At 38.6% G+C, this 26,824-nt stretch overlaps 2 protein-coding genes across 6 annotated transcripts in view; one reads left to right on the forward strand and one right to left on the reverse strand.

Annotated features, from left to right (window-relative positions):
- Positions 1–699: 699 nt before the first annotated feature.
- Positions 700–1,608, reverse strand: fshb (follicle stimulating hormone subunit beta; the record flags this gene model as incomplete). The annotated part of the gene is made up of 2 exons (XM_079605154.1): positions 700–918; positions 1,435–1,608. The coding sequence occupies 2 exons, from the start codon at positions 1,606–1,608 to the stop codon at positions 700–702; spliced, it is 393 nt and encodes a 130-aa protein (XP_079461280.1).
- Positions 1,609–8,404: 6,796 nt separating this feature from the next.
- Positions 8,405–26,824, forward strand: part of kcna4 (potassium voltage-gated channel, shaker-related subfamily, member 4) — a gene marked incomplete at its 5' end in the record, with an annotated part of 116,274 nt that continues 97,854 nt past the window's right edge. For all 5 annotated transcript variants that reach the window (XM_079605049.1, XM_079605050.1, XM_079605053.1 and 2 more), the window contains one exon: positions 8,405–11,719. In XM_079605049.1, coding sequence (XP_079461175.1) covers positions 8,405–10,423 — 2,019 coding nt within the window. In that variant the 3' untranslated portion in view covers positions 10,424–11,719. The remainder of the gene's footprint in view (positions 11,720–26,824) is intronic.

Genomic DNA, 26,824 nt, shown 5'->3' on the forward strand with positions numbered 1-26,824 from the left:
ATTATTATTATTATTTTTATATTTTGTTATTATTACTTTATTTTTGTATTACTTTATAACTCTATCTTAGTGTTGTTCTTGTAGGTGAAACTGTACTTGCTGTTATGTTTATTCAATAAAAATAAAAAATAAAAATGTATAAGAGATTGCCCCTTTTCTGAAGACTCTTTGATATTCATATTGATTCATTACTAATTTGATTATGTAAATCGAGCATGGTTTCAGTGAGTTTGCTCAGTGTATTAGAGAGCATCCTCCTCACAGAGCAAAATTTTTACAGTTGGTCTCAGAAGGACAATTATAAGCTCTGCAATTTCACAAGCAAAATGAACGTGCCTGTGTGTATAAGCACTTGGGAACAGATGGTTTATCACAGGAAATGAGTTATGTTTATGCTATGTGTGAGCTGTTTTAATGGTGCAGTTTGTGCCTGACTGAGATTATTGACACCAGAGCCTACAGAAGGTTCCAGAAAAACAACAGTTCCAGAATCAACATCTCACAGATGACCTGTTGGAAGCCAACATATTTTTATTTTATGTGTGTGGGTTATTGCAGTATGTTATATTTATTGATACTTACAAGCAATGCGGAAATGTTTCATTTTTGTTTTATTCCATTATACAATTTACATTTAATTATGAAAAAGTAAATATTCAAAATTGTACGACAGGCTTTCAAATGGTTTGGTTTCCTTGTCTAATGTGCAGTGCAGCTGGACGTCTGCTGGCTGAGAACTCCACAGTCTGTGATGTCAGAGTTACATTTGCTGCAGTCACAGCTGAGGGCCACAGGGTAAGTGAAAACCGAGTCAGCCCCGGCAGGGCAGCCTTTAAACTCGTAGGTCTCGTAGGTCCATTCTCTGAAGTTACAGATGTTCTGGTAGTACTGGATCATGGGACTACGGTAAACTCTCTCCTGTCAAAATGGAAAATATTTTAGTTCCCTTTTATCTGGTGCTAGTGTATTATAACTGAAACAACAACAACAACAACAACAACAACAACCAAACACACACACACACACACATTCAATTGATCATAAATTACAGTAAAGACATTTGTATTGTTACAAAAGATTTCTATTTCAAATAAATGAAATACATTTTTTAAACTTTCTATTCATCTAAGAAATTTTAAGTAGCATGTTTCCACAAAAATATTATACAGCAATGCATTGATGATAAGAACCATTATTCATAAATAATAATTTAGCACCAAATCAGCATATTAGAATAATTTCTGAAGGGTCATGTGACTGAAGACTAATGACTGTAATGATAAAGTAATGATGCTGAAAATGTAACTTTGCCATCAATAAATTTGAGGCTTGAAACTATCACAGATATGTGTCAGATATAGCATATATCACAGATATAATGTGCACACATATACATCTCAAATTGAAGGTTACAAGAATATTACTTCATCCTACCTGTGTTTTGCAAAGTCCGGCACAGGCAGTGGTGTCGATTGTGATGCAGCTGCCACATTCCTCACTTTCCACGGTAATGGAGATATTGGAAAGCCGACAGCTGGACCTGCATTCTGATCCTGCCCTCATTAGCGCTGGCAACAGCATCACCATAACAACGAAGCGCATCCTCATCTGGGAATCAATGCGAAAGTGTGCGGCTGATCAAACACAGGTACTGCAGGGGATAGAGTGTTAGCACTGCATGTTATAGTTTGAGTTAGGCCTACTGCTTAATAAATTATCTTTTTTCTTCAAAAGAAAATCACAACTGAAAGAATAAGCTAACCCAGAGCACAGGAAAACACAAACAAAAACTTAAACAAAAAGTTGATACGTGACTAAGATGAACTTACCTGCTGGAGTTTCGCTGAGACAAAATCAATTCACCTCCATTCACATGGACACTTATACCCTCCTGTCAGACATGACGCCCACGTCTAGTTGAGAGCAGCCATGTCTTATCATACTACTGCATTTGCTTTTGTGGAGGTGGCACAAATCCCCAAAAGCCCTGTGGCCATGGCATTCAGTCTGCGAGAGGCTTAGACAGAACAGGATCCATGTAAGGGCCATCACTGATGTTCTGCTTTTCAAGGTCAGTGTTCTACAGCACAATTGTTGGATTGAAAACCACTGGAACAACAGCTTGTCTTCTCTGAATGATCCACACACGACTGCTTCAACAGAATGTAGCCTACTTCTGTTGGAGGAGATTTGAAGAAAGAAAAAATTACAAAAATTCTGCCAAATAGGATACCGGTATATTTCAGAACATTTTAATAACATACAAATCAATCAGTTTTCAATCTCCACTGAATCTGTTCAGTTTTTTTTACCTATTTGAAACGGTTTCGCATATACCAGATGTTCCTACAAGAAAAATAACAGGCATCAGACCATATCACAATTTGCAGCACATTCAGTATGTTAGTTTTTATGTTGGTGTATTTGACATATCAAATGGTATAATAATAGCATTTTCACCACCAGATCTATCTATTAATATTTGAAAACAAATATTGTGATGCTCACAGGCATTCAAATGTGTAATGGTTCATTTATGCATTAAATTGGTGAAGGATGCATTTAAATGATTTAATGTGACAGTAAAAGCATTTAGAATGTTAGGGTAACACTTTATAATAAGTACAGTAGTAAAGTTCTTACAAATCATTAACAAACAAGTTTATAGTTTATTCATATAGTTTATATATTGTAGTCTCTACATTGTTAATATATTTATATTTGTATTTACAAATAGTCGCAAATAGTCAGTTAACACAATTTAAAATGAACAAAATTATTATTGTTTCATTAGCTTGTAGTAAAGGAATGGTTTAGGTCACAGGAAATTGTATTATTTAAGTGCTTTAAACCAAACTTTATTGGACATAAATTGCATTTATATTCAGTTTTCCTTAAAATGTTTACAAATACATTATACAATTTGTATTATTATTGTATTTGTATGTACAAAAAAATGCATGTGGTTTAAGGGACTCATGGTCGTAGTGGTTTTTATTCTGTACTAACTGTATATTACTGTCCCCTTACACTAATCCTACACACACACACACACACACAAACACACACGCACACACGCAGGCACGCACGCACGCACGCACGCACGCACGCACGCACGCACGCACGCACACACACACACACACACACACACACACACACACACACATTTATTTATGTCTAATAAATGTTGGTTAAAAGCACTTCGTTAATGACATTTTCCCTGACCCAATCTAAAGTGAGAACTATTTACAGTTAATACGTTGTTAACCAAGCATAAAAAACATTATCTAACTCTTTGTATATGAGCTATGAAACAATAATAATTTGGTTAATTACAGCGACAATGAATGAATAACTCCCTATTTGTATTAAGCCTAATATAATAACAATATATATAGACTACAATATATAAATTATTAATGTAAATACTTTATTACTGCATACTTGGACTATACGGACATGTCTGGAACAACAACAACTTCAAAAAAGACATGAAGGTCAGTGTTTACAAAGCTGTTGTGCTGACCACTCTCCTGTATGGCGCATTGGGAGTCCTGGGTCACGTACCGTCATCACCTGAGACTCCTCGAGCGTTTCCATCATGCCGCCGCACAATCCTCGACATCCGTTGGAGTGACTTCGTCGCCAACACTGAAGTCCTCTAGTCAGCGGAGGTCACTAGCATCACAGTCCGTCAGGCCACCTCCCTCTTTGAAGATGCCCGCAGGGCCAGCATGGAGGACATAAGGAGAAGAAGGAAGAACCGTGTCCGTCAGCCCCCATCCTGGACCAGACCTTTACCTGCAGTCGTTGTGGCAGGACCTGCCTGTCCTGCACAGGCCTCGTCAGCCACCAGCGTGCCTGTAGAAGACGTGGATGTCTTTCCTAAATCTTTGTTCGCGAAGCCAAGCCATGATAATGATAGAATTACCAATTTTATTAATCAGAATTCTGATCAAATGGACAACTGTTATTTTAAAAGATACTATTTCACAATATTAATGTTTTTACAGCAGCATAAGTTTAAAAATATAAAAAATGATTACTGACCCAAATATTGTCAGAGTTATGTTAAGTTATAGTTTCATTGTGTTTTGGTTTCTTTTTTCCTGTTCCTGTTTTGCCTGTGCCATTGTCAGGTTGTTCAGTTACACACCTGTTCCTTGTTCTGTTGATCATCCTCCCTTGTGTATTCAAACCTTCAGTTCTCCCAGTTCTTTGTTTGGTGTTGTTCCTGTTATCTCCTGCATGTTCCTGTTGGATTTATGAAAGAGTTTTTGTTTATATTCCTCATCATCGTGCGGTCATTGCAATCACGCCTGAGTCTGACAAATACTGTACTGTGTAAATATATAATGGTTAGGCCTGCAGCTATATGGAATGAATGCAAGAATAGTTCTATTACAAGAGACATTTTTGAGAAAATATCTAGCATTCATTTCATATAGCTGCAGGCCTAACCTTTATTGCCTTGACCAATATCTGTTTAAAAGTTTAAACAGTGTTCTGAATTTTCATTTTGATTGTTCATTTTCTTTTACAGATCTCAGTCTGTCTCTTTCAGCTCCAGCTCAACCTTGACAAAACTAAGCTTTTTTTCTTTCAGCCATGTTCGCCCCCAGTCTCTTTCCATCGCTTTTGAAGGTTATACAGTCATTGACTCCTGATTTGTACAAATCTTGGAAATTGTCCAAGATGACCCAATGACCTTCATTTATCATGCAGCGACAAGGGCCCCATCCAAATAAGACAATCTGCCTTTTCACTCCTATCAGTGCATCCAAAACGCTGCTGCCTGACTTAATTCTCACATTTACTCAGGTCTCAATGTAATTATTACTGGTGCCACAGTCATATTCAAGACTGCATTTCTGGCCTACAATGCATTCAGCACCATTACTCTAATAACTATAAGCCATTATCCAATCGCACACCCACAACCTACATTCAGAATCTTTACTCTCACATAAAAAGCAGCCATCCAGTGTTTGCCCATGAATAGTACAATGACAAAATTCTGTCTTGTGAAATACTGCCCCCTTTTATTCTGTATAGTGCCAGATGCAGGCTCTATAGCCTGTACAGAATTGACAAGCATACCAAAACATAAGCTAAGGCCACACAAGCTACTGCATTTCATTAGTAATAATAATAATTCATTACATTTATATAGCGCCTTTCTGGACACTCAAAGCGCTTTACATAGAAGGGGGGAATCTCCTCAACCACCACCAATGTGCAGCATCCACCTGGATGATGCGACGGCAGCCATATTGCGCCAGAACGCCCACCACACACCAGCTTACTGGTGGAGAGGAGACAGTGATGAAGCCAATTAGTATATATAGGAGGATGATTAGGAGGCCATGATGGACAGAGGCCACTGGGCAAATTTGGCCAGGATGCCGGGGTTACACCCCTACTCTTTCGAAAGACATCCTGGGATTTTTAATGACCACAGAGAGTCAGGACCTCGGTTTAACGTCTCATCCGAAGGACGGCGCTCTTTGGCAGTATAGTGTCCCCGTCACTACACTGGGGCGTTAGGACCCGCACAGACCACAGGGTGAGCGCCCCCTGCTGGCCTCACTAACACCTCTTCCAGCAGCAACCTGGTTTTCTCAGAAGGTCTCCCATCCAGGTACTAACCAGGCTCAGCCCCGCTTAGCTTCAGTGGGAAACCAGTCTTGGGTTACAGGGTGATATGGCTGCTGATTAGTGAGGTTATTTGAATAATAAAACAACAAGATGTCAATGCACAGTTGTTAAGATTGTAAAGTGTGGTCAAAGAAAACTGTTTTACCAAGAGCAAACACAATGTCTGCTGCATTACTAATAGATCAAACAGCCCGATCACTCTGATAGCACACATTTCCCACTCTACGACAGGCCTGTTTTTTTTTGTTTTTTTTAGCATTTCCGTGCTTTCCAGGTGATACATAAAGCACCCGTGGCTTAAACACAGTGCTGCTGATGATACTGGTTTTCTAAAGCTCTCTGTTATAAAATAGTGTGCCGGGAAACACAGGCAGGTGGCGTAGTGGGAGTAATCATTTGCATTTTGCTTTCATACAAACATCAGTTTGAAGCATTCACATTTTGTCTAAATAATCTTGATTGTCATGTTTTTTTGTGTAGTTTTACAGTGCCATCTTTCTGCATGACTGAGAGCTTAACCAGGTGTTTTCAAACCTTTCAATGCCTAGATCCAAAAATAAAATCATTGGTCATTATATTTCCATTGTACTAAAGGCAAAAACAAATTGATATAAATATTATCTGGAAAAAACTACTTTCCAATAAGTTGACAGCATCTTTTAGCGATACTTGCTAAAGGCATGTTAGATGTACAAATCTTAAGAAATACATTTTCAATTCAATTTAAAGTATGCAGATTTAGGTGTTATTTTTAAAACATAACAAAAAACCCAGTGATTAATCTCATGCATCTGCTGTTTATTAAGAACGGTAATCATTTCAAAATATGATAAATGTGTTTAAAAAATATTAAGTTAAACATGTTTAATTGACACATTGAGTCATTAAAACAGCAAAATCATTGAGATTTTAAAACAGCTCTAAAACGAAATGTTGTAAAACTCTTTTTTTTTCTCCTCCAGTTTTTAGTGGATCCTGTAGCACCCCCTTTTCGTCCCTTCGAGGTCCCCGGGCCTCAGTTTGTGGTAAGCTAAGAGAGGTGAATCTTTTATTTATGCTCTTTGTATAAACTCCTGCTTGTTTAATGGACCGTGGAAGAGTGGAACTGCAGAGCCCACACGACACAATCACATAAGTCTTTTTTATGCTATGTTTACATTCTTATCTTTTTTCCAAACGATGACTATACACAAACAGGCCGTGACAGAAAGTGTATGTGGCAATTTTTGACAGAGCCACACACAGGCTGCTTAGTGTGTGCAGCTCGTGCTCTGCAGCAGTCCCTCGGGTAGGCAGTTGCGATGAACTGGATGTCAACAGATGCACAAGGGGCTGTCGAAGTTTGAGAACTGCAGCACACCGGTTCGCGCGCAGTGGCCTGCCACAGCCACTGGGGGGCGATCGAGCTCTGCGCGCTGCGTAAACGTGCCTCTCGCGGCGGAGCTCAGCTCCCCAATAACACGAGCACAATGGTCAACGGGCGAGACTGAGCGGCAGACAGATGCGCGCTGCGCATACTTACCTAAGGCTATTTCACATGGCATCCTAAAACTTTGATACATCTCGATTCTTACGCCGCTCGTGTGATTTTTCGAGCCACGCAACATGCTCTTGGTATAGCAGCACCTGTTTTTTGGTGAGTGTGAGTACAGGCTTAAATGCAGGGGTGCATGTTTTTTTGGGGAGGGGGAGATGGGCAGGTGATGAGAGATCCTGTTGAATAAAGACCCAACGGCGAGCCGTGGACAAAGCTGTCATCCCTCGAATGCGATAACACCTGACTGTTAAGGTGTCATGTTCTGCTTTTGGCTACGTCGAGGAATATCTGGATTCCCTGAGCAAGAGGGAAATTTGGACAAACCTGGGATTTACATTCTCAGCCATCTCTAGCTTGTTATATGAAGGGTGGAAGCTGTGAAGACGTCCTCAAATCATTTTCTACGTAAGTGGCTCGAATAATGGAAGGTTGAGTGCATGAGAGAGCTGATAAATTTCGTGCGACGACTGTTTATAATTAATTGTCAAGGGATTTTGGATCAGTAATATCACGCGCTGTTTCCTGTTTCCTTGTCTGGGCTGTTACCATAAGGGTGTGCCATATTATTATTATTATTATGTAGCACAAGAATATTGACTTATGCCTTTGTTCCTGATTACTATTTAAAATTGTTTTGCTCATAAGCATATCCATCACAGTCTGCCTCGGCTACATTGTGATGTGCAGTTTGCCTTTTACAACACGTTTTTCTTTTCTTTGCAGCTGTTGCTGGTGTCAAGCGGATTTAGTGATTCATTCATATCAACTGAAGGGGCAGAGGACGGAACCAACCTACACCCCACCCCTCCCTCACACAGCGAAGATGGGAACCAGTGATTTCATAGGCGAATAAAGTATCTAAGGTGACCGAGCACCTCAGTTAACGGAAAAGAGCCGCTCTCCTCCATTCAGTTTCTCTTTGGATAACGCGCGCGCGCGCTACGCACATGGATTCTAGAACTGTTGGACACATTTTTCTCATGATGATGAGGATAATGATGATGTCACCAGAAGCAAGTCGCTTCGCTACAATTGTAAAGTCCAATTACAATAAGTGAAAGTGCACTGAAAGACCTTAAATCACTTCTGAAGGTAGCGGACCTACAGTGCCAGTCAAGTGCATTTATGAACTTGCTGAACTCGTCTTTTGCTCAGCCTCTTTCTTTCAGCCTGTTTTCCATCATTCTGAACACTTCGTAGTTTGAGAAGATGGAATTTGCTATGGTGGGCGCAGACAGCGGGGGCTGCAACACCCACCTGCCCTATGGATATGCCCAGGCTCGCGCACGGGAGAGAGAGCGCGAGAGGGAGAGACAGTCTCGCGCAGTGGCGGGAGCTGACGCTGGAACGGTCGGAGAGGGAGGTGGGTCGAGTGGCCATCCCCAGAACCACCCGCATCAGAGTCGCACCGCCTCTTCAACGAATGCCAACAACAGTAGCGCCGGGACCGCCTCGCGCCCCTCCTCCTCTTCCTCCTCCTCCTCCTCCACCTCCTCATCGCAACAGCCGCAACAGCAGCAGCAGCAGCAACACCACGAGCAACCACAGCAACTTCTCAGAGAGAGAAAAAAGGAAAGAGGCGTCGCGCGCTGGAGACGGAACCGCGCGGCACTCGGCGGGGATCTACGCCAGTCAGAGTTGGCGCTCCTAGGATCTGACGAGGACGTCATGATCGAGGAGGACGAGGCGGAGGGCGAGGAGGAAGAGGAGGACAAGGTAATCAAGAGGTCGAGTTTTGTCTATATCATGGATCATGATGAAGAGGAGACGGTTTCGTTAACGGACAGACGTCCTCAGTCAGGCTACGAAAATGTTTACAATGAGTACGGCTGCTGCGAGAGAGTTTTCATCAACGTCTCGGGCTTGAAGTTTGAAACTCAGCTGAAGACTCTCGCCCAGTTCCCGGACACTCTCCTGGGGGACCCTGAGAAAAGAATCAGGTACTTCGACCCTCTGCGTAACGAATACTTCTTTGACAGGAATCGACCGAGCTTCGATGCCATTCTATACTTCTACCAGTCAGGGGGGCGTTTAAAGAGACCCGCCAATGTGCCGTTTGACATCTTTTCCGAGGAGGTCAAGTTCTATGAACTCGGGGAAGAGGCAATGCTCAAGTTTCGCGAGGATGAGGGCTTCGTGAAGGAGGAAGAGAAGCCGCTGCCCGAGGACGAGTTCAAACGTCAGATCTGGCTGCTGTTTGAGTACCCGGAGAGTTCAAGTGCAGCCAGGGGGATCGCGGTCGTGTCAGTGTTGGTCATCGTCATATCCATAGTCATTTTTTGTTTGGAAACATTGCCAGAATTCAGGGACGACAAAGAATTCCACAGCCCAGGTAAAAACTCCACACAGGCAGACAATGGATTTACGCCATTCAACGACCCCTTTTTCATCGTTGAGACGGTGTGCATCATTTGGTTCTCGTTTGAGATAATCGTGCGCTTCTTTGCGAGCCCCAGTAAAGCTGATTTCTTTAAAAACGTTATGAACACCATAGACATCGTCTCTATTTTGCCTTATTTCATAACTCTCGGCACAGACCTAGCTCAACATGAAGAGAACGGGCAACAGGCTATGAGTTTCGCGATCTTGAGAATAATACGCCTCGTCCGCGTGTTCAGGATCTTCAAACTGTCTCGACACTCGAAAGGTCTCCAGATCCTCGGGCACACTTTGCGCGCGAGCATGCGAGAGCTGGCGCTGCTCATCTTCTTCCTCGTCATCGGTGTCATCCTGTTCTCCAGCGCGGTGTTCTTCGCAGAGGCAGACGAGCCCTCGTCACAGTTCACCAGCATCCCAGACGCGTTCTGGTGGGCTGTAGTGACCATGACCACGGTGGGCTACGGGGACATGAAGCCCATCACGGTCGGGGGTAAAATCGTGGGCTCGCTGTGCGCCATTGCCGGTGTCCTGACCATTGCGCTTCCAGTCCCTGTCATCGTGTCCAACTTCAACTACTTCTACCACCGGGAGACTGATAACGAGGACCAGACGCCCGCTGTGGAACAACCACCGCCGGGCTGCCCGTATTTTACGGATTTCCTAAGAAAATGCAAAGGGTCCCAATCGGGGTCGTCTTTGGGTGACAAGGCAGCTGAGTATATGGAGATGGAGGAGGGCGTGACAGAATCTCTGTGTGGGGGTGACACGCAAAGCCCTAGCAGAGGGAACGGTACTGACATAGGCGGAAAAAACAGTTCACATTCACGAACCCTACAGACAGATGTATGATAATGGAAGAACGATAACCTCCTCGGGAGGTTTTCATGAAGATGACTGCACAAATGAATCAGTTAACAGCACACATGCACAACTTGAAGACATATAGCCTACAGTAGCCTACGCGCGTGCGCTAACACAAAACACACTCATTAAGTTCTGGACCTGAGCTGAAACATTTTTTGCAATGTGACTACTTTTGTAGAGAAACATACCCTGTAATCACGTGACAGGCAACGCAAAAATCACCAGCTTTACGTGACGTGGAGAGAGGTGTCTCTATCTGCCCACCTGTTCAGTTCAGTTGACAGAACTAAACGACTCCCGGTTCATTAATGAAGGCAACAACAAGGAACTTGCATAGGCACTTTATGAGTTACATTTGTCAGTAATTGTAGGGAAAAGAGTCGAGTTCTTATCTAATGCTATTATGCAATAACGTTTAAATCGTTTGCACTATCATCAATTATGTTATAGTCTCCCAGTTTAATGCAGAGGTAAGAAACAGATGTAACACTGAGGTAGAGAGGGAGGACATAAAAAAAACGACTAATAGCCTAACCATAATAACAAATTGCATTATTAATTAATTCGAAATAATAGCAAACATACGCTGCAATCTTCACTGTTGAGAACCAATTCAGTTAATAGTAATGACTCATTTTAACTTAGCCAATTTAAATTATTATACATAATTGGAAAGCAGCATGTTGTAGCCTAACTTAAGGCAATGCTATCTTAAATCCCATTATGGCAAACGTGTGTCCGCATGGCAGTATTCAGTGCTACACTGGTAAAAACCCCTTTAGCACACCCCTGTGTGGTTATTTGTACATTGTCCACGGTGACTGAAGAGTCATTATAGTCAGTCCCTTTTGTGAGTATTGAAAAACCAATCGATCATGTTAGTTTGTGTTAATTAGCACAATATTTAAAACATCATCACACAATCAAGGATTATTTTTTTTCTAAGCATCAGAGTCACATTTTGGAATACTTAGGCCAAAATAACCGTTCCACATCCTCTCACAACACCTTGTACAACAACAGCGACACCATGGCTTGAAGGATCAGTTTGGCCAATGTTTTCAAGTTACTGTCATGGGAGTATATTTCAAGGGAATGCTTCATGCAACTATTTGTCTTCATCCCTTTACCAAATGACAATGCATCCCTTTATAAAAATGCTGACGGAAATGTACTGCACTGAAGGGAACATGAACTTGGTGGACTTCATGCACAGCGAATACTCATCCTATTGGAGTGCACGATTACCACTGAGCATGCGCAGTGAATCGCAGAACTCAGGTAAGCGTTTTCTGTGTTAAGAAATTGTTTAGTCACACAGCAATTATATTGTCATTATTCACGCTCAGTGTTACACGGCATCCAGATGTTTACGCATGTGCTCAGGTGTTTACGCATCTGCGTGGACCTACTAGTTGTCTGTCAGGGCTAGGAACAGGTGTTCCACGTGATCTCAGCATGCATGCGACTTCAGATTTCATGTTTTCTCGCTTTATAACAGCATATCAACAATGCCCTGGATTGCTTAGCAACAAGGGCCTTATTGTCAAAGAGACGAGTAACCGTGCTGTGTTTCCTTGGAGTCCAAATATCCTCATTGCTCATTAAGTGTTCCGAGCTTCATTTTCTGATGTCATAATAGCTGTTACCATCTTTTTGTAGACACGATAATTGCCATTTAATCTCCAGTAAGACGATATTTTGTCATTAATAAGACATAGCACACGCTACAGGTAGATAACTATGGCCTCCTTCAGCCTGCCCATCTCTCACAACACGATTACTTGGCCAACGTGTACTTGTATAAAATATGCACGCTTGATATTAGATTATCATAAGTGCATTGCGTTTCTGCATGCTAATCTAGTGCCTTGTGGGCTTATTACAAGACACTGTTAGAAGAAAAAGTTACAGACAACTGGCATTTATAAGCTGTTAATGCTGTCACCTAAACTATGCACACAATGTACAGTGTCCATTTTCAATAGCGATCCTCTTACAGCTTAGTAGTAGATGCACTACTGATAAGAAGTTATATAATGACATTAAATTTCAGGCAGTGTCCTCTGTCTTTAAGTAAAATATATATTTTAAGCATACTATAGCTATCCTTATGACTTCATGCGTTTATAGTTATGCAAATATTTTAACCCTGAACCATATTTATATTCTGAAAGGGGTAGTTCAGCCAAAAATGAAAATTCTGTCATAATTTACTCACCCTCAAGTTGTTCCAAACCTGAATGAGTTTCTTTCTTCTGCTGAACACAAAATAAGATATTTTGAAGAATATGGGTATAACCAAACAGTTGATGGACCCCATTGACTTACATAGTATGGAAAAAAAAATACTATGGAAGTCAATGGGGTCCATCACCTGTTTGGTTTCCGACCTTCTTCAAAATATCATCTTTTGTGTTCAGCAGAAGAAAGAAATTCATACAGGTTTGGAACAACTTGAGGGTGAGTAAAAGATGACAGAATCACCCCATATTTGAGTGAACTATCCCTTTAATGTACATTCCTTATCTTATTAACAATTCATTGGTGCTTGGCCCTCATCTTCAAAGTCTTCATAATCTATAATCAGAAGTCAATAACTTTACTTCGCTCTTGCTGTGAAATGACTTTCCTTTTTAACTTCACTTACTTCGCACACACTATCAGATAATTTTAAGTCTAATATTTTAATAGTCTAATATTTATACTCCGGAATTGTTTTAACAAGCTCATATTCATTTAATTGGTAAAAATCTTGTTTCACTTGGAAATACATCATATTATGGATCTATCTGAGATATTATATGTCTGTCTGTCTCACACATTAGAGAAAGAGAATATATATATATATTTTTCATTTTATGTGGTGTATATGATATTCAGTGCATACTTTGTTCATGCCTTCTGAAGTTCTGATACATATTGTGTGTAATTGTTTGCACTGTTACAGAAGTGTATTGACTGTCCCATTGCACTGCAAATAAGAAGCGTTAGTGAGTAGTCTTTGAACTAAATCTTTTGGGTTACTGTTGAAATCTAACATGATATTCAGTAAATGAGGATATATTGATAGTCCTTAAACATTATGGGATTCTGCTTGCTGAGTCATGCTGTACTTTTGCACATATCCGCACAGGCACTCATATTCATGATAACCCAGGCTATTAAGCACTCGTTTACAGGTTAATGTTGCATAGCCCGTGGAGAGGTGTTACACTAGCTCTGTGTCTTCATTTTCTGCTGGTGTAGTTCATATTGGATTGCACCAATACTTCACGGCACTAGTTATTTGCAGTGCTGAACATTTTTGGGCTGTGAAGTAATGACTGTTGCCCATCTTGAGCAGTTTCTCTGGGCCTAAATGTTTTTGTTAATGAGCCCAAAAGCTGAATCTGCTTCAACTTCTGAGTATATTTTTAAAAACAGTCTCTTGTGCTGTAGTCCAGATCTTGCATTTGTGAAATGCCTACCAAACTAAAAGTTGGCTTCTTTCTCGGACTTTAAGATTTGGCATCTTCTCTTAATATGTCTTCAATCTGTCTTCCTCCTTCTTTCTCTGTTCCTTCCATTTGCCCCCTCTTATCCTTCTTTCACAGCCGTTGTAAAATAAGTACTACAGGGTGGAAGCATATCCCTCCGTTTGTGGCAGCCCCCCCTCACTTCTGTGTAGAAAAACTCAAAGAATCACACACGTGTCAAAAAAGACGGAAGAAAAAACTGAATGTATTTCATGCGAGATCAATGCACAGTTCACATTCACAATGCATGTTATTTGTTTAAAATGTAGGTCCGTATGTGTGCGCTTGCTTGTCTGCGAGAGTATAATAAATCAATAAAACCCTTCACCCACATCACCTTCATAAATATCAGGCTCAATGCCACAGCAAATGGATATTAAACTAGATTTCCTAATATCAATCACCCATGACTATGACAGACAGTTTGCCATATTGATAGATCAGTGTAGCAGCACTCATTCCCATAACACAGACTCTGTAAATATCAAGACTGGCATTTGAGCAGTGTGGAGGGCCAGAATAATGTGGCATTAGTCCAACCGAAAGCAATCAGCATCACTCCACTCGGGGCATTAATTAGCTGCCGTGCGTGATGTGTGTCGTATGACACAGACTTGGCTTGATCACCATACCCACACACACACTGAGGCTTAGCGGATGATGGGGAAATCAACAGCACTATAGATTAGAAACTGAGTTGTCATGGCAGATTTTTCACTCTGTAATCCCCTCATCTTGTTCATGTACATCTGAACGGTATAAACAACAGCACTGCACGTGTTAAAATTGTTTGGGCAGAAAAACACAAGGTGTAGTTACCCTTGTGTAACCTTACAAATGAGTGTTTTTATTTCTGCTGCTAAGTGTCATCTGAACCGTTGTTAGTGTCATGTGCATTGTGTGGCCCCAAGCACAGGTGGTGCGATGCAGCTGACAAATTAGCATTACTTCTTCTTCTGTGTAGAGCAATGTTTAACATCTTAATGACACAGAGGTACGTGTTCATGCTCAGAGGGGTACAAACTGGGCTTTTAGGATCACAGGGCTTGATAGCACCAGTGTACAGGGGGTTTGGTTTAATTCAGAGTCCTGCAGCTAAGACAGAGTTCAGTAAGAGGGTCAATGACCATGATCAAGAAAAGGAAAAATCTTATAAATGGAAGAAAAACTCTTTGTTTCATATAGCTTTTGATATATTTTTTAGCCATTTTCAGAAAATATCAAAAAATATCTCTGCAGAAAAGCTTCAGTTTAATGAATGTGGCAAAACTATCAACTAAAATTGCATTTGTACAATTGAATATAAGGGGCCACAGCTTAAGAAAAATCTGCTTTTCATTTCGCCCATAGTGTATGATTGCAGAACAAAATAGGTTTTTTTAAAACATTGGAGCAACAGATTTTGTGAATAAATCATCAAAATGGTTTGTTTGTTTGTTTGTTTAAAAAATCTTATAAATGTATGAGGTGGCAAGGTGGGCCCTTTACCCCAAAGCATTTACACATTAAAGTGTTATTAAAATATGTTCATTTAAAAAATACAGAAACGAAATTATTAAAAAATAAAATACAATTCTGAAAACATCAAATGAGATCCCACAACAATTTAATACCAATTTTTACAGATACAGATGTATTTTATTGTAACAGATAATTTAAATAAATTATATTATTTTATTGATTAATATCATATATTTATATGATGGTTTCATTATAAATACAGTGATTATCTCTAAGGTGGACTCCCAATTTATTTCTGTCAATGCAGATCAATAATATCGTTGAATATTAAATGTCCCCAACTAAGCAAGCCAAAGGTGATGCTGGCAAGGAACCAAAACTCCATCAGGTGACAGAATGGAGAAAAACTAACTTTTTCAAACCACGGTATACCTTAAAACTGGAAACCGGCCCATGCCTTGGTAAGCAGGTTTGGTCTGTAAATATATCTAATGCCCGTTGTAGCCTAAATGTTTATATGCAATACATTATATGTTGAATCTGTCTACTTGATGTTTATGTCTATTTTATGTTTTTCTCATTTAACACAATATTGATCTTAAATTTCTTAAATCTTTTAGAGGTAATTTCTCAGCCAAATATGATGTTCAATTAATTAATTAATCAGCACATCATTTTAATCGCTTGATATATATTTTTTACTTCATATATAAGCATTATGTTTTTGTGTAGTTACATCACATGACATTTTACAACTAGAACTAGCCTTGTCATGCAAAGGTCAAATCATTTGATACTTTTAGATACGTATTGGCCTTGACACACAGTCATGAGGGTCTGCAGGGGTCCTTTCTGTTATATCCTAATAGAAATTCATGTTTCTGTATACATGTAGTTGCACCACATGATTTCTAAAATATTTTGCATGTCAAGAATTTCTGTCTTTTAATAAGGCTTTTTTTCTTCAGTATATCAGGATAGTATAGTAGTATCACCCAATTTTGTTTTTAAAATGGTCTTTTTAAAACAGAAATAAAAACATACCTATCATAGAATGTATCAAGTCAGTGTATTTGTGATTTAGTCATTTTAATGTATTTTGTAATAAATTCATAGATAGGACAAAAAAAAAATGCCACGTCATTGCTCTAAAAGCTGATTCAGGGAAAGATTCAGTGCTTCTAACAAAAGGGTCTTTCACATTCAAGTCATGTCTGCTGAGTTTTATACACTCATATTTTCCTTCAATTCAGACAGAGTGACTCTGCACCTGAGTGTGTGGAGGAATAGACTTGTTGAACAAATATTCCTTTTTTCCTGCTTGTGTTCCACAAGGAACTTTCAGTTCTTTTGAAGCTCAGTTCTTTAGTTGTCAGCATATCCCTCCTCGACATGTTTGTTTGTGTGGTTGACTTGTCATGGGCACGTACAAACACACACACATAGACAAAAACGCTCCCCTTCGGGGTTTAATAACACTCCCATAGGGCAGGGCACTGGAGGTCAGGATGTGTGTGTTGCTGAGCAGTTCTGTCTTGTTGGGTTGTGTTTCTCTTATCTGACGGCTTCTGCCCAGAGGGTCAGGGTGCATTGTCTGTACTAATAGGACTGACCCCTCTGATGAGAGAACCAAGACGGGACGCACGCAATGGGACGCTCTTACAAACTTCATGACCTTAGCAGAGGCCAGCACATCATGTCTGTCATCTGCATTCACATCCAGCAAGTAGAAGAGCAAGTGATTGAAAAAGTAATCAAAAGACAATTCCAAAAGCTCCCGAAGCTATTTAGAAAATGATTGGTAGTACGTCTGTGTCTTATGACAGCCTCCTTCATTAGTGTAGCATGAGAACATGCAATTAATGATAACATTTCAATTGGAAATGAAACGGACATTCCTTCCAGCTGACCTGCCATTTTGTGTTAAATTATATTGTGACTATATGTAGTTCCTCAGTATGGTACTGTGAGCAATGGTTACCTGAGTTGTCTTTCATTTGACCGACATATGATGGAGAACACGCTTCAGACTGGCAATACTGCTGAAGGAATATGATATGCAATGCAATTGAATTCTGCTCAGAGTAATTCCTGTTCTCAAGATATTGTGGGAAAAATGTCTGATGCTTCAGTTCTGCTCAATATGTTAGACTGTCAAATCTGAATATCACTACATGCCAGATCTGTTGGGAATTATGAAAGTTGTTGTCAGTTTTAAACAAGTATAAACTAATAAATAAGAAGAGTGTAGATTGAAGGCAATATCTAACAAAGACATAACATCATTATATCATCATCATCATCACAATTTAACTTGGCATGTGCTAGAACATTTCTTGAATTGGAGAGATTTCAGAATCGTATTCTCAATATCTGAATTTTTGAGTTGACAGCAAATCGATTTGATTTAAAATTATTTTATAGGGGATTATAGGATCCCCAATGTATTTTAGCCTATTTATATCTATCGATACCTATCTATGACTATATATAATATAATATTAATGTAAATGTAAAATAATCAGACAGCATTTAGTTGAGTTTGGGTTACCTCAGTAGCATTGTTTGCATTTCTACAGATAATTATGATGAAGTTCAAAGAATCAATTTTGTGTCAATATTTTTTCTGAATTAAACATTTTTTACACAAACAAATGAATAGTACACTTGAAAATGTATGTTCATGGTTAAATAATGTTCAGGTTAAACATTCATATGATATAGCTTTAATAAAAGATTATCTATTTTACATACAGTGGGTAGCTATGGGGGTAGACATATTGACTGATTACGATCATATGAAATATTACAACTTTTACACATGAAACCCTGCTGTTATTGGACACTTGTGGAATACATTTTATGTCACTGACTGTGAATAGTGCATTTCTTTTATGGAAGTTAGTGTGATCCTGCATCCAGGTCAGCGTAAAGTACAAGGTAACCATTGGCATCTATAAATTACTGAGTGCACATTAAATTCATTTGTTTATTGAAGCTTGTTTCCGTCACAAAAAAAAAAAATAAAAATAATAATTCATTAGATAATTGCGACTTTTTGTCTCACAATTCTTATTTTTTTCTCAGAATTACGCGATAAACTCGCGAGAAAAAGTCACGCGAGAAAAAGTCATACATGCAAGATATATATTTGCAGTTTCTCACAATGAATCTGATAATTTATATCTCGCAATTCTTATTTTTTTCTCAGAATTACGAGAAAAAAAGTCAGATGTGAAGTATAAATTTGCAGTTCTTTTTAATCTCACAATTGTGAGTTTATATCTCACATTTCTGACTTTTTTTGTTATAGCTTAAAGACTTTTAAGAGTTTATATCTTGTAATTTTCTTGAGATAAATAGTCACAATCTTTAAAACAAAAAAATTTCAGTGGCGGAAACAAGCTTCCAAACAGTATTTGTTTCACTGGTGGCCATTGCATTGAATTGGTTTACCAACTAAATCAATGGTCTGAACTCACCTACATGTACCGGTACTTGTTATTGGTGGTGTATTGGCAAAACAAATGAATCGTTACACCCCGAGTTATTATTTGAATCACTGCAAAGACACATTTCCCAAATGCATAAGATCGAATTGTTTAACAATTCAGTTTCTTGTCCTTACTTGTCAAGTTATTCAACCATCCATACCTCTAAATGACACCATCTTTCAAGATGTGACATTGTAGTGTCCTGGGGAGGTACGTGGCCTTGCTCTGCATCATAGACCATCTCCGATCCAGAGCACACATACACACTCATCAGGAGAAATGAATTACAGACGGGACTGACTATACCCTGATGTAATTCCTGCTCTTTTTGGTGGTTATAGGTAGACAGCGAAGCCAAGCGGGAGTCAGTGACCTTCTGACATTCATGCACTTGGAAATACAGCATGGAAACTGCTGAGCTGTAAATGCAGTATGCTTCTGCACAAGTAGACCCATCATTTCCTGCATGTTGTCTGTGGCTCCCACTGCTGGGTTGTTTTAACCCAATTTTGGGTCGTTGGGTTACATTTTTACATTGTATTTTTAATCCAATGTTTGGGGTTGTCCATATTTGACCCAAAATTGGGTTAAACAACCCAGCATTTTTTATTTAGAAATAGTCTATCAACTTCTAGCATTTGCCTCGCATCCTGTCTCATTGTACAGCCATTTGAGTTTCTCCTCTTGCTGAGCAAGGACATTTTCATTGTTTTGATATTCTGCTCTGAATGTTTATCTTGGTGGGTTTCCTGTGCTTTAATTGGCATGTCATGCTGCCCCCAGAGAGCAGGCTGAGAAACTGCAGTCTAGGCCTCTGGAATTAGCCAGCACTTCCTGTTTCTCTGTGGGATAGACACACTGTTGTTAGTATAAACTGAGACTAATGTGTTTTTTTATTATTATTTATAGTACTGCTGCGGTGGGTACGAGAGCATCTATGGTTTTTCCTCAAGAGAGCTTTTTATTTGCTGTTCTGCTAACCAAACATTAAATGCAGATTTGCTTGTGGAAGACCATCACAGGGGCCTACTGCAAATCTGTTCTAGCAATAATATGTTTTCTAAAAAAATACTATAAAAACATATTTGTTGTTTTGGTTTTCAAAGAAAAACACATTTTACTTTACAAGATATAGTTTCATGGCTGAGGCACAGGCAAAGTGAGATGACATTGATTTATGATCATTTTATGATCATCCCGTCCAGCTTTACACTGTGAACATAATGAGGTGACATGATAACCAATCACCTGCCATGAGTTTTGTATTGAAATTGTTTTTTGATTCTTCCTATTGTAAGTGCCAGATGTGTTTACAATAATTCAAACTACACAACAACAAAGTAATAACTCTAGATTAATCAACCCACAAATGAGAAATGCACTAAATTAAATCTTTGATGTATTAGAATGAAAGCATTGTATTTTATCTTCATTGCTTGTATGCAGTCTCTGCCAAAATGTATCTGCAAACTCTACATATTTATTCAAATAAGACTCCTTCCTTCTCCACTCTAGAGTTACAGACAGACAGACAGACAGACAGACAGATGAGGCCTAGCAAGATGATTGACTTCCCCCTTGTTGTTCTGTGCACAAATGGAGGAAGAGTTTTTCTTTCCTTTCCATTCTCCCACCCTCTACCAGTCTCTGTAAAGCTATAACGTCTTAGTTTGGGGGGGAATGTTAATGTTGCCATGGAAACCTGAGCTAAAATCTATTTTCTGGTACTTGCTCTAGTGTTAAGTGTGTGTGTATGTGAGGGAGAATGAGTGAGGAAGCCAGGCTTGCTTTATTTATTTATTGTTAAGTTTTGCTCACAAAAGCTTGATGCGCTTTTGACGTGGCTTGATTTGATTAGATAGTGTTTTTTCTTGTTTAGTGCAATGGTGATACAATATCAAATGGAAATTAAGCATGAATTTACATTAGAAAAAAAGATTGCAACTCCTTGCATGGGAAAAGTTGGGTTGTAAGGTGGCAGAAGTTAAAGTGACATATACTGTGTTCAAAATTAACTTCTTGCCATCTTCCAAAACTTGTCCAATTCACTAGTGAATTTAGAAAAATATAGAATTATTTAATTATTAAATTACCATGTATATTTGTGGTATACTCTGTAAAAATTTAATTGTTGTTTCATCTTAAAAGATTAATTGTACTGCCCTGATATTTTAAGATTAGTCAACTCAAATAACCAAGTTGTCACTTAGTACAACTTCACATTTCAAGTTACCTAAACTTAACATTTTAAGGTAGCATGAACACTTACTTTTTTAAGTTTAAACTATTTTTTTTTTACAGTGTACAGTGAAGGTGATCAATAACAATTAATACCTGTTTGTGGCTTAATGCAAGTAATGTCACAAATGTGTCACAACATGAAATTCTATAGAAAAGCTTAGCTGTTAGAAGATGTGCAGGATGCGACCGTCACTGTATGAGCTCATCTCTTTATGAGCAAACAGGATGTCTGTGCCCTGAAAGATCAGAGTTGGAGAACTGTGCATATATAAACACACACCAATCATTATTAGACAGTCACTTTAGTAGAGAGCTTGTATGTCTTACATTTGATTCACTCATGTCTCTTATGTCAAGTACAAAAACGGCGAGGTAACTGTATCGTTATTGGCACTGAAAGTGCATTAAATTCAAGTCAGATTTCTTGAATTTGGCACTTGGCAAGTGAATAAATAAATAAAATATAAATATATATACGAAAGGTATGTTTACACAGAACTTTTTAATGAGCTGAAGGGACATAAATAATTTTGCAGAGTAATCACAATAGCGGAAAAAGTATCACATGCAGAATTGTTGTCATAAGAAAATATAGGGGGCAAAAACATAATGGTTCTCATGACAACAGCCAACCTTCTACCCACAGCAGTAATTCATTTTCTTCAATTTATTCACACACTCATTCAACAATTGAAACATTAAAAGATTTTCAGCACTGGCCACTGGGGGAGCTGTTCCCCCCAGCACTTCTTAAACCCGCCTATATGACGCAGATCTTTTCCCCCTCCATCACTCTACACTCCATCTCTCTTGCTGTGTTTTCTCGCTCAGTTACCTGTATTGTTTATAGTGATTCCATATTCATTGCAGTGCGGCGACAAACGCCACGACTCGGCTCATGATATCTCTGCCTCTCCCTCAGGCTTTGCTGCATGCAACACGTGGAGCACTTAAGTGCTTTCCTGCTCCTTACTGCCTGAGAGAGGGCTGGATCCCCAAGCACAGCTCATCACAGCAGCTGCTGCCCTCTTTCCATGTAAAGTTTGACAAGTTTCTCCCTGTCGCTTAAATAATGCAAACTCTCTTGCTTCGGCTTAGCACAGTTAACCACCGTGACACTGTGTGTGTGTGTGATTTGTGATTGTGCCTTTTGTTCTGTATGTTTCTGTAAGAATTACACTGATTTGTGTACCAACGATAATTGTACACTTTTTAATTCTAATTTTAATTATAACTGGTAATAAGAGGATTTTTTCCACAGAAACGTGTTAAAATCTAAAATTTGACAAAAAAACATTTTTCCCCTTATGTTTCAGTTATGCGTTAATACGGGCGCTCAAAAATTAGCAGTTTCAACCTATTTGACTTCTGTAATCAGAAACAGAATACTCAACAAAAAATTATGTTGGATGAGATTTGATTTTGTTCTCCAGGAATTGATTGGACCATTAAAATGGGTGTTACAAATCATAATGAAGCCCAATAGTTGGAGTAAGAGGGATTTATGATATCAGCCTAAAGTAAAAGTCATTTCAGAGGTGCATCTGAAGATAAAAGATTATGAATCATTTTAAATATCTAAAATATTATTCATGTTAATCTACCCCTGTGCAATGCAATCTTTGTTTGCAAAGCCTTTGAGGAAATCATACATTTTATTAAATGACTCCTCTTCAGGTTCATGTGTAATAAGGGCTTATACTGTAACTGATAAGAACAAAACAGACAATTACTTGTTTGACAAATGATTCTCCGTAAAAGTGTCATGATCATCTCAGGCCTACGTATATAACAACTTAATTATTCACCTATTTTAATTGAGTTTCTACCTTTGACTTTTAGACACAGCTGGATTCCTTTTTTCCTCAAATCTTGATATACTTGTTTAGTTCTTGTCACACAACATTCGTTCTCTCTTTGGTGACATTGCACTTTACATCTTGCTTGTATCTCCCACCACCTACCTGCCCTGATTTCATTTAGATGAGGCTTGAAAAATGGCAGTAGACTGCTGTGCTCATTGTGAGCTAGTGAGGGAGATTTGTCTCACTCTAGAAATACTCTTATGCTTCAAATACCCGTGTAGATGAAGCAGGCTTTATCTAAAGTGGATTGTCCAGACAGTAAAGCGAATGCTTGAGACTTTGAAGCAAGACATTTCATAAAATTGTGTTGACATACTGTAAAAGTGACATTGCTTCTAGATAATAAGTTAAAAGTCAGTCTACACCTATATTGTTATAGCCTTAGAATAGCAGAGTTTTGTCTCTTTAATTCCTAAAAAGATGTTAATTCTTTAAGGATTCTTCTCTTTCTTTCATAAAAAATGTGAAAATTCCTTTTATTTGTTTTCCGTTCTCTGTAGCCGCAATATATGCAGCTACATGTGATCCAACCACCGTCGCTTTATTCATTTTTATTAGCCTGACTGCTAATGTAAATGGCATCTTGAGCCCTGAGAGTATTCATTCATCTGTCACAAATTGCAATAACCAAACACGAAATGCATAACGCTATGCCTCAGTGCATACGACAGAACTGAGTATTCCTGAACAGATAGTGTCAGGTAAAGCATTATTGATTCGTGCATACGTACGTGTGTTTATGTGCATGCTTGTGTGTGAGTGCGTGCGTGTATGTGAATTTGTGTTTGGAGGAGGCAGAGAAAGCATTTTAAGTCCAACAACTGTGCAGCTTAGACACTGACAGCTGAATCATAGGCTGCTAGGGCAGAAGGAGAAAAATCAATGGCTTTTAAATTCACTTTGTAAGGTAATATCAAAGGCTGTGACTGTTGAATCGCAAATAAGTACACGGCTGCTGTGTGCAGGTGTTACGCAGGGGCCGGATGAAGGGAATGAAGTGTTATGCAGAGGGTGTTTTCAGCAGGCATTGGGCAACAGCATGATGAAGATGCCTGACGCTGATAAAAAACTATTTCAAGACCTCCCACTCACCTTCACTCAATGCTGAAAAATGTCTCTCAGCTGCAATCGCAAGCTGACAACCCATCAGCATACAATATTATTGTTTCATTGGTTTTGAATACCAATATGTTGCAATTGATGAATGATGGACAGTTGATGGACTCATTGATGGTGCAAAGTTCATGACTCAACTTTGTAAAAAACATTTTTTAATTAAGTATTATTTATCATTGTTATTTTATGTTTTAGTTTATTGTTATTATTAAATGGTATGCATTTGAGATACTATCTGTGTGTTTAAGGGGTGGACTGTTTTAGTCATTATTTTTTCAATTCTGTTAGGTGATGATAGTGGTGCAGAAATGACACATTTCCCTTTTAAAGGCAGGTTTTGGACTGATTACGTATGGAAATGATTTTAAAATGTTGTGTTGGCATTGGCATTTTCTGTTTGTGACCTTCTTTTGTGTTCTGCAGTCTGTCTGCTTTTAACATCTACCAGCTTAATAACAGAACCTTATCTCTCGTTGATAAAAAAACACACACACAAAAAAAAAACACACATCTAGCAATTTGAGTTGGGCTGTATTTAAAGACGTGGCCTTGAAGTATTTAACCTTAAGTTCAAAACCCAATTTCACGTTCCATTAGCTATAATCACTTTGTGCTTGAGCAAGGCACTTAATGGGATATTTCACCCAAAATTTATAATCTTGTCAATATCTCCACATTCATTTTTTGTTTGAAACTGTATGACTTCTTTTCAGTGGAACACACAAGTATTTATTTGGCAAAATGTCCATTAGGTTCCAGAAATAAAATAAAAATAACCTGTACGACTTGCACCATGTTTTCATTATTCTAAATCTTTTAAATCAGTACAATAGCTTTTTTGTGTGTGAGAGACAGGCCCTAAATTAAGTTATTCACGAAAAGGCTCACATTTTGCAGCTTATGTGCATTGTATTTTAAGTGGCTTTGGAAAGAAATCATGTACCTATTTACCATTAACATGTTTGTTAACAGGCACCAATAACTTACCAACATATTAGGGCAGCAGCAGTACAGGGCATATTCAATGTAGCGGTCTGTGACATTGTGTTAGTCTTACGTTGTACCACCATGCTGGAAGGCCAGACGTGTTTCTCATGGCTGTACAGCGACACATAATTGGCATTAGGCAGAGCCCGTCTGAGGCATTAGATCGGTCTTCCTCTAATTGGGATGAAGGTCATTGGCAGCATAAATCTAGCGCATGAAAAGAGATGAAAACGGGCACCGGATGACTGCTGAAATCATTTCTGTTTCAGATACGTCTGTGTGATTGATGAGGTTGAAAGCAAACAATAAATCTTCTCTCAGGTGAAGAGAAGCAGCAAGGCATCTGGCACACTTGCGTCCCTCCTTTAGATCACTCACAATCCATTTATGCTCTGAATGATCAGACATATTGGCATTCGACTCTATCACAGATAGAGAGAGGTGTGAATCAAGAGCAGACACTCTTGGCTTCATAATCTCTGTCAGCATCTGCATGTTCATTGGTTAATAGATCGATTAGTAATGATTATAGTCCGAAAGAGACACTAGTAATTGCTGTCTCATATAGATCACGGATCACTTATATTGGTCTTCCTTATACATCTTATGTAATCCTTTCTGTATATGTACATCCTTATATACAATGTTACATTGATACCAAAGTCTACAGCACCGCTCACAAAGCTCTGACCTATCCTGGATGAAGATCAGTTACATCATGATCACATGCGTTACGTGGAAGTGTGTTTTATTCGTAGTTATTCTTTAGGCAAGAGAAAATTAGACTTAAAGTACTGTACATATTAAAGTTCAAAAGTTTAGGGTTAGTAAGATTATTTTTGAGAGAGAGAGAGCAGAGATTATTTTTTAATAAAAGCTGTTTTTTGAACTTTTTATTCATCAAAGAATCCTAAAAAAAATATCACAGTTTTCACAAACATATTGTTCAGCACAACCATTATCATCATTGAAAATAATAAGCCCCAAATCAGCATATTAGAATGGATTCTGAATGATCGTGTGACACTGAAGCTTTGGGAATACATTATATTTTGAACCAATTAAAATAGAAAACAGTTATTTTAAATTGTAGTATTTCTATTTTACTGTATTTTTGAAAAACATTAAAATATCATATTGACCCCAAATTTTTGAATGTTTTTTTGTATATAAAATATTATACATTTTCTGATATGGGTAAATACTTACATAAACTGAGGTGAATGCAAACCACATACCAGGTTACATTAATGCATACTAAATGAAAACAGCTTAATTGTGTCTTCAAGTTTCTTATTCAGGTATTTGAAGTCGAGTCCGATGCCAAGCGAGAATGCTGAATTAACTGAAGCTTGATGATTTAATTGAAACATCATTTTAAGAATTAGTCAGAGAGTGATGTCCTTATTTGGACATGCAACTCTCAAGTGTTTATGTAAATTTCATGCACACATCTGTTTGTACATTTTAACGTTTTGTTGCTAGAGGGAGAGTGTACAATTAAATCTGTTGGACTTTATCCATTTTTACTATTCCCCTAATTTAAATCTATTAATAAACACTGCCTCAGAGCAACACCACTGACAAGCCTTTTTTCACGTCATTCTGAACATTGCCCTTTTTAGTCACCATTCTGCTACAAGAATGTGTTTGTTAACACTGCCAGAAGCATCAGCTAAAAATGGAGTTTAATAACCCTGTATG

The sequence above is a fragment of the Phoxinus phoxinus genome, assembly GCF_949152265.1.
Source record: "Phoxinus phoxinus genome assembly, chromosome: 2".
Classification (NCBI taxonomy): Eukaryota; Metazoa; Chordata; class Actinopteri; order Cypriniformes; family Leuciscidae; genus Phoxinus; species Phoxinus phoxinus.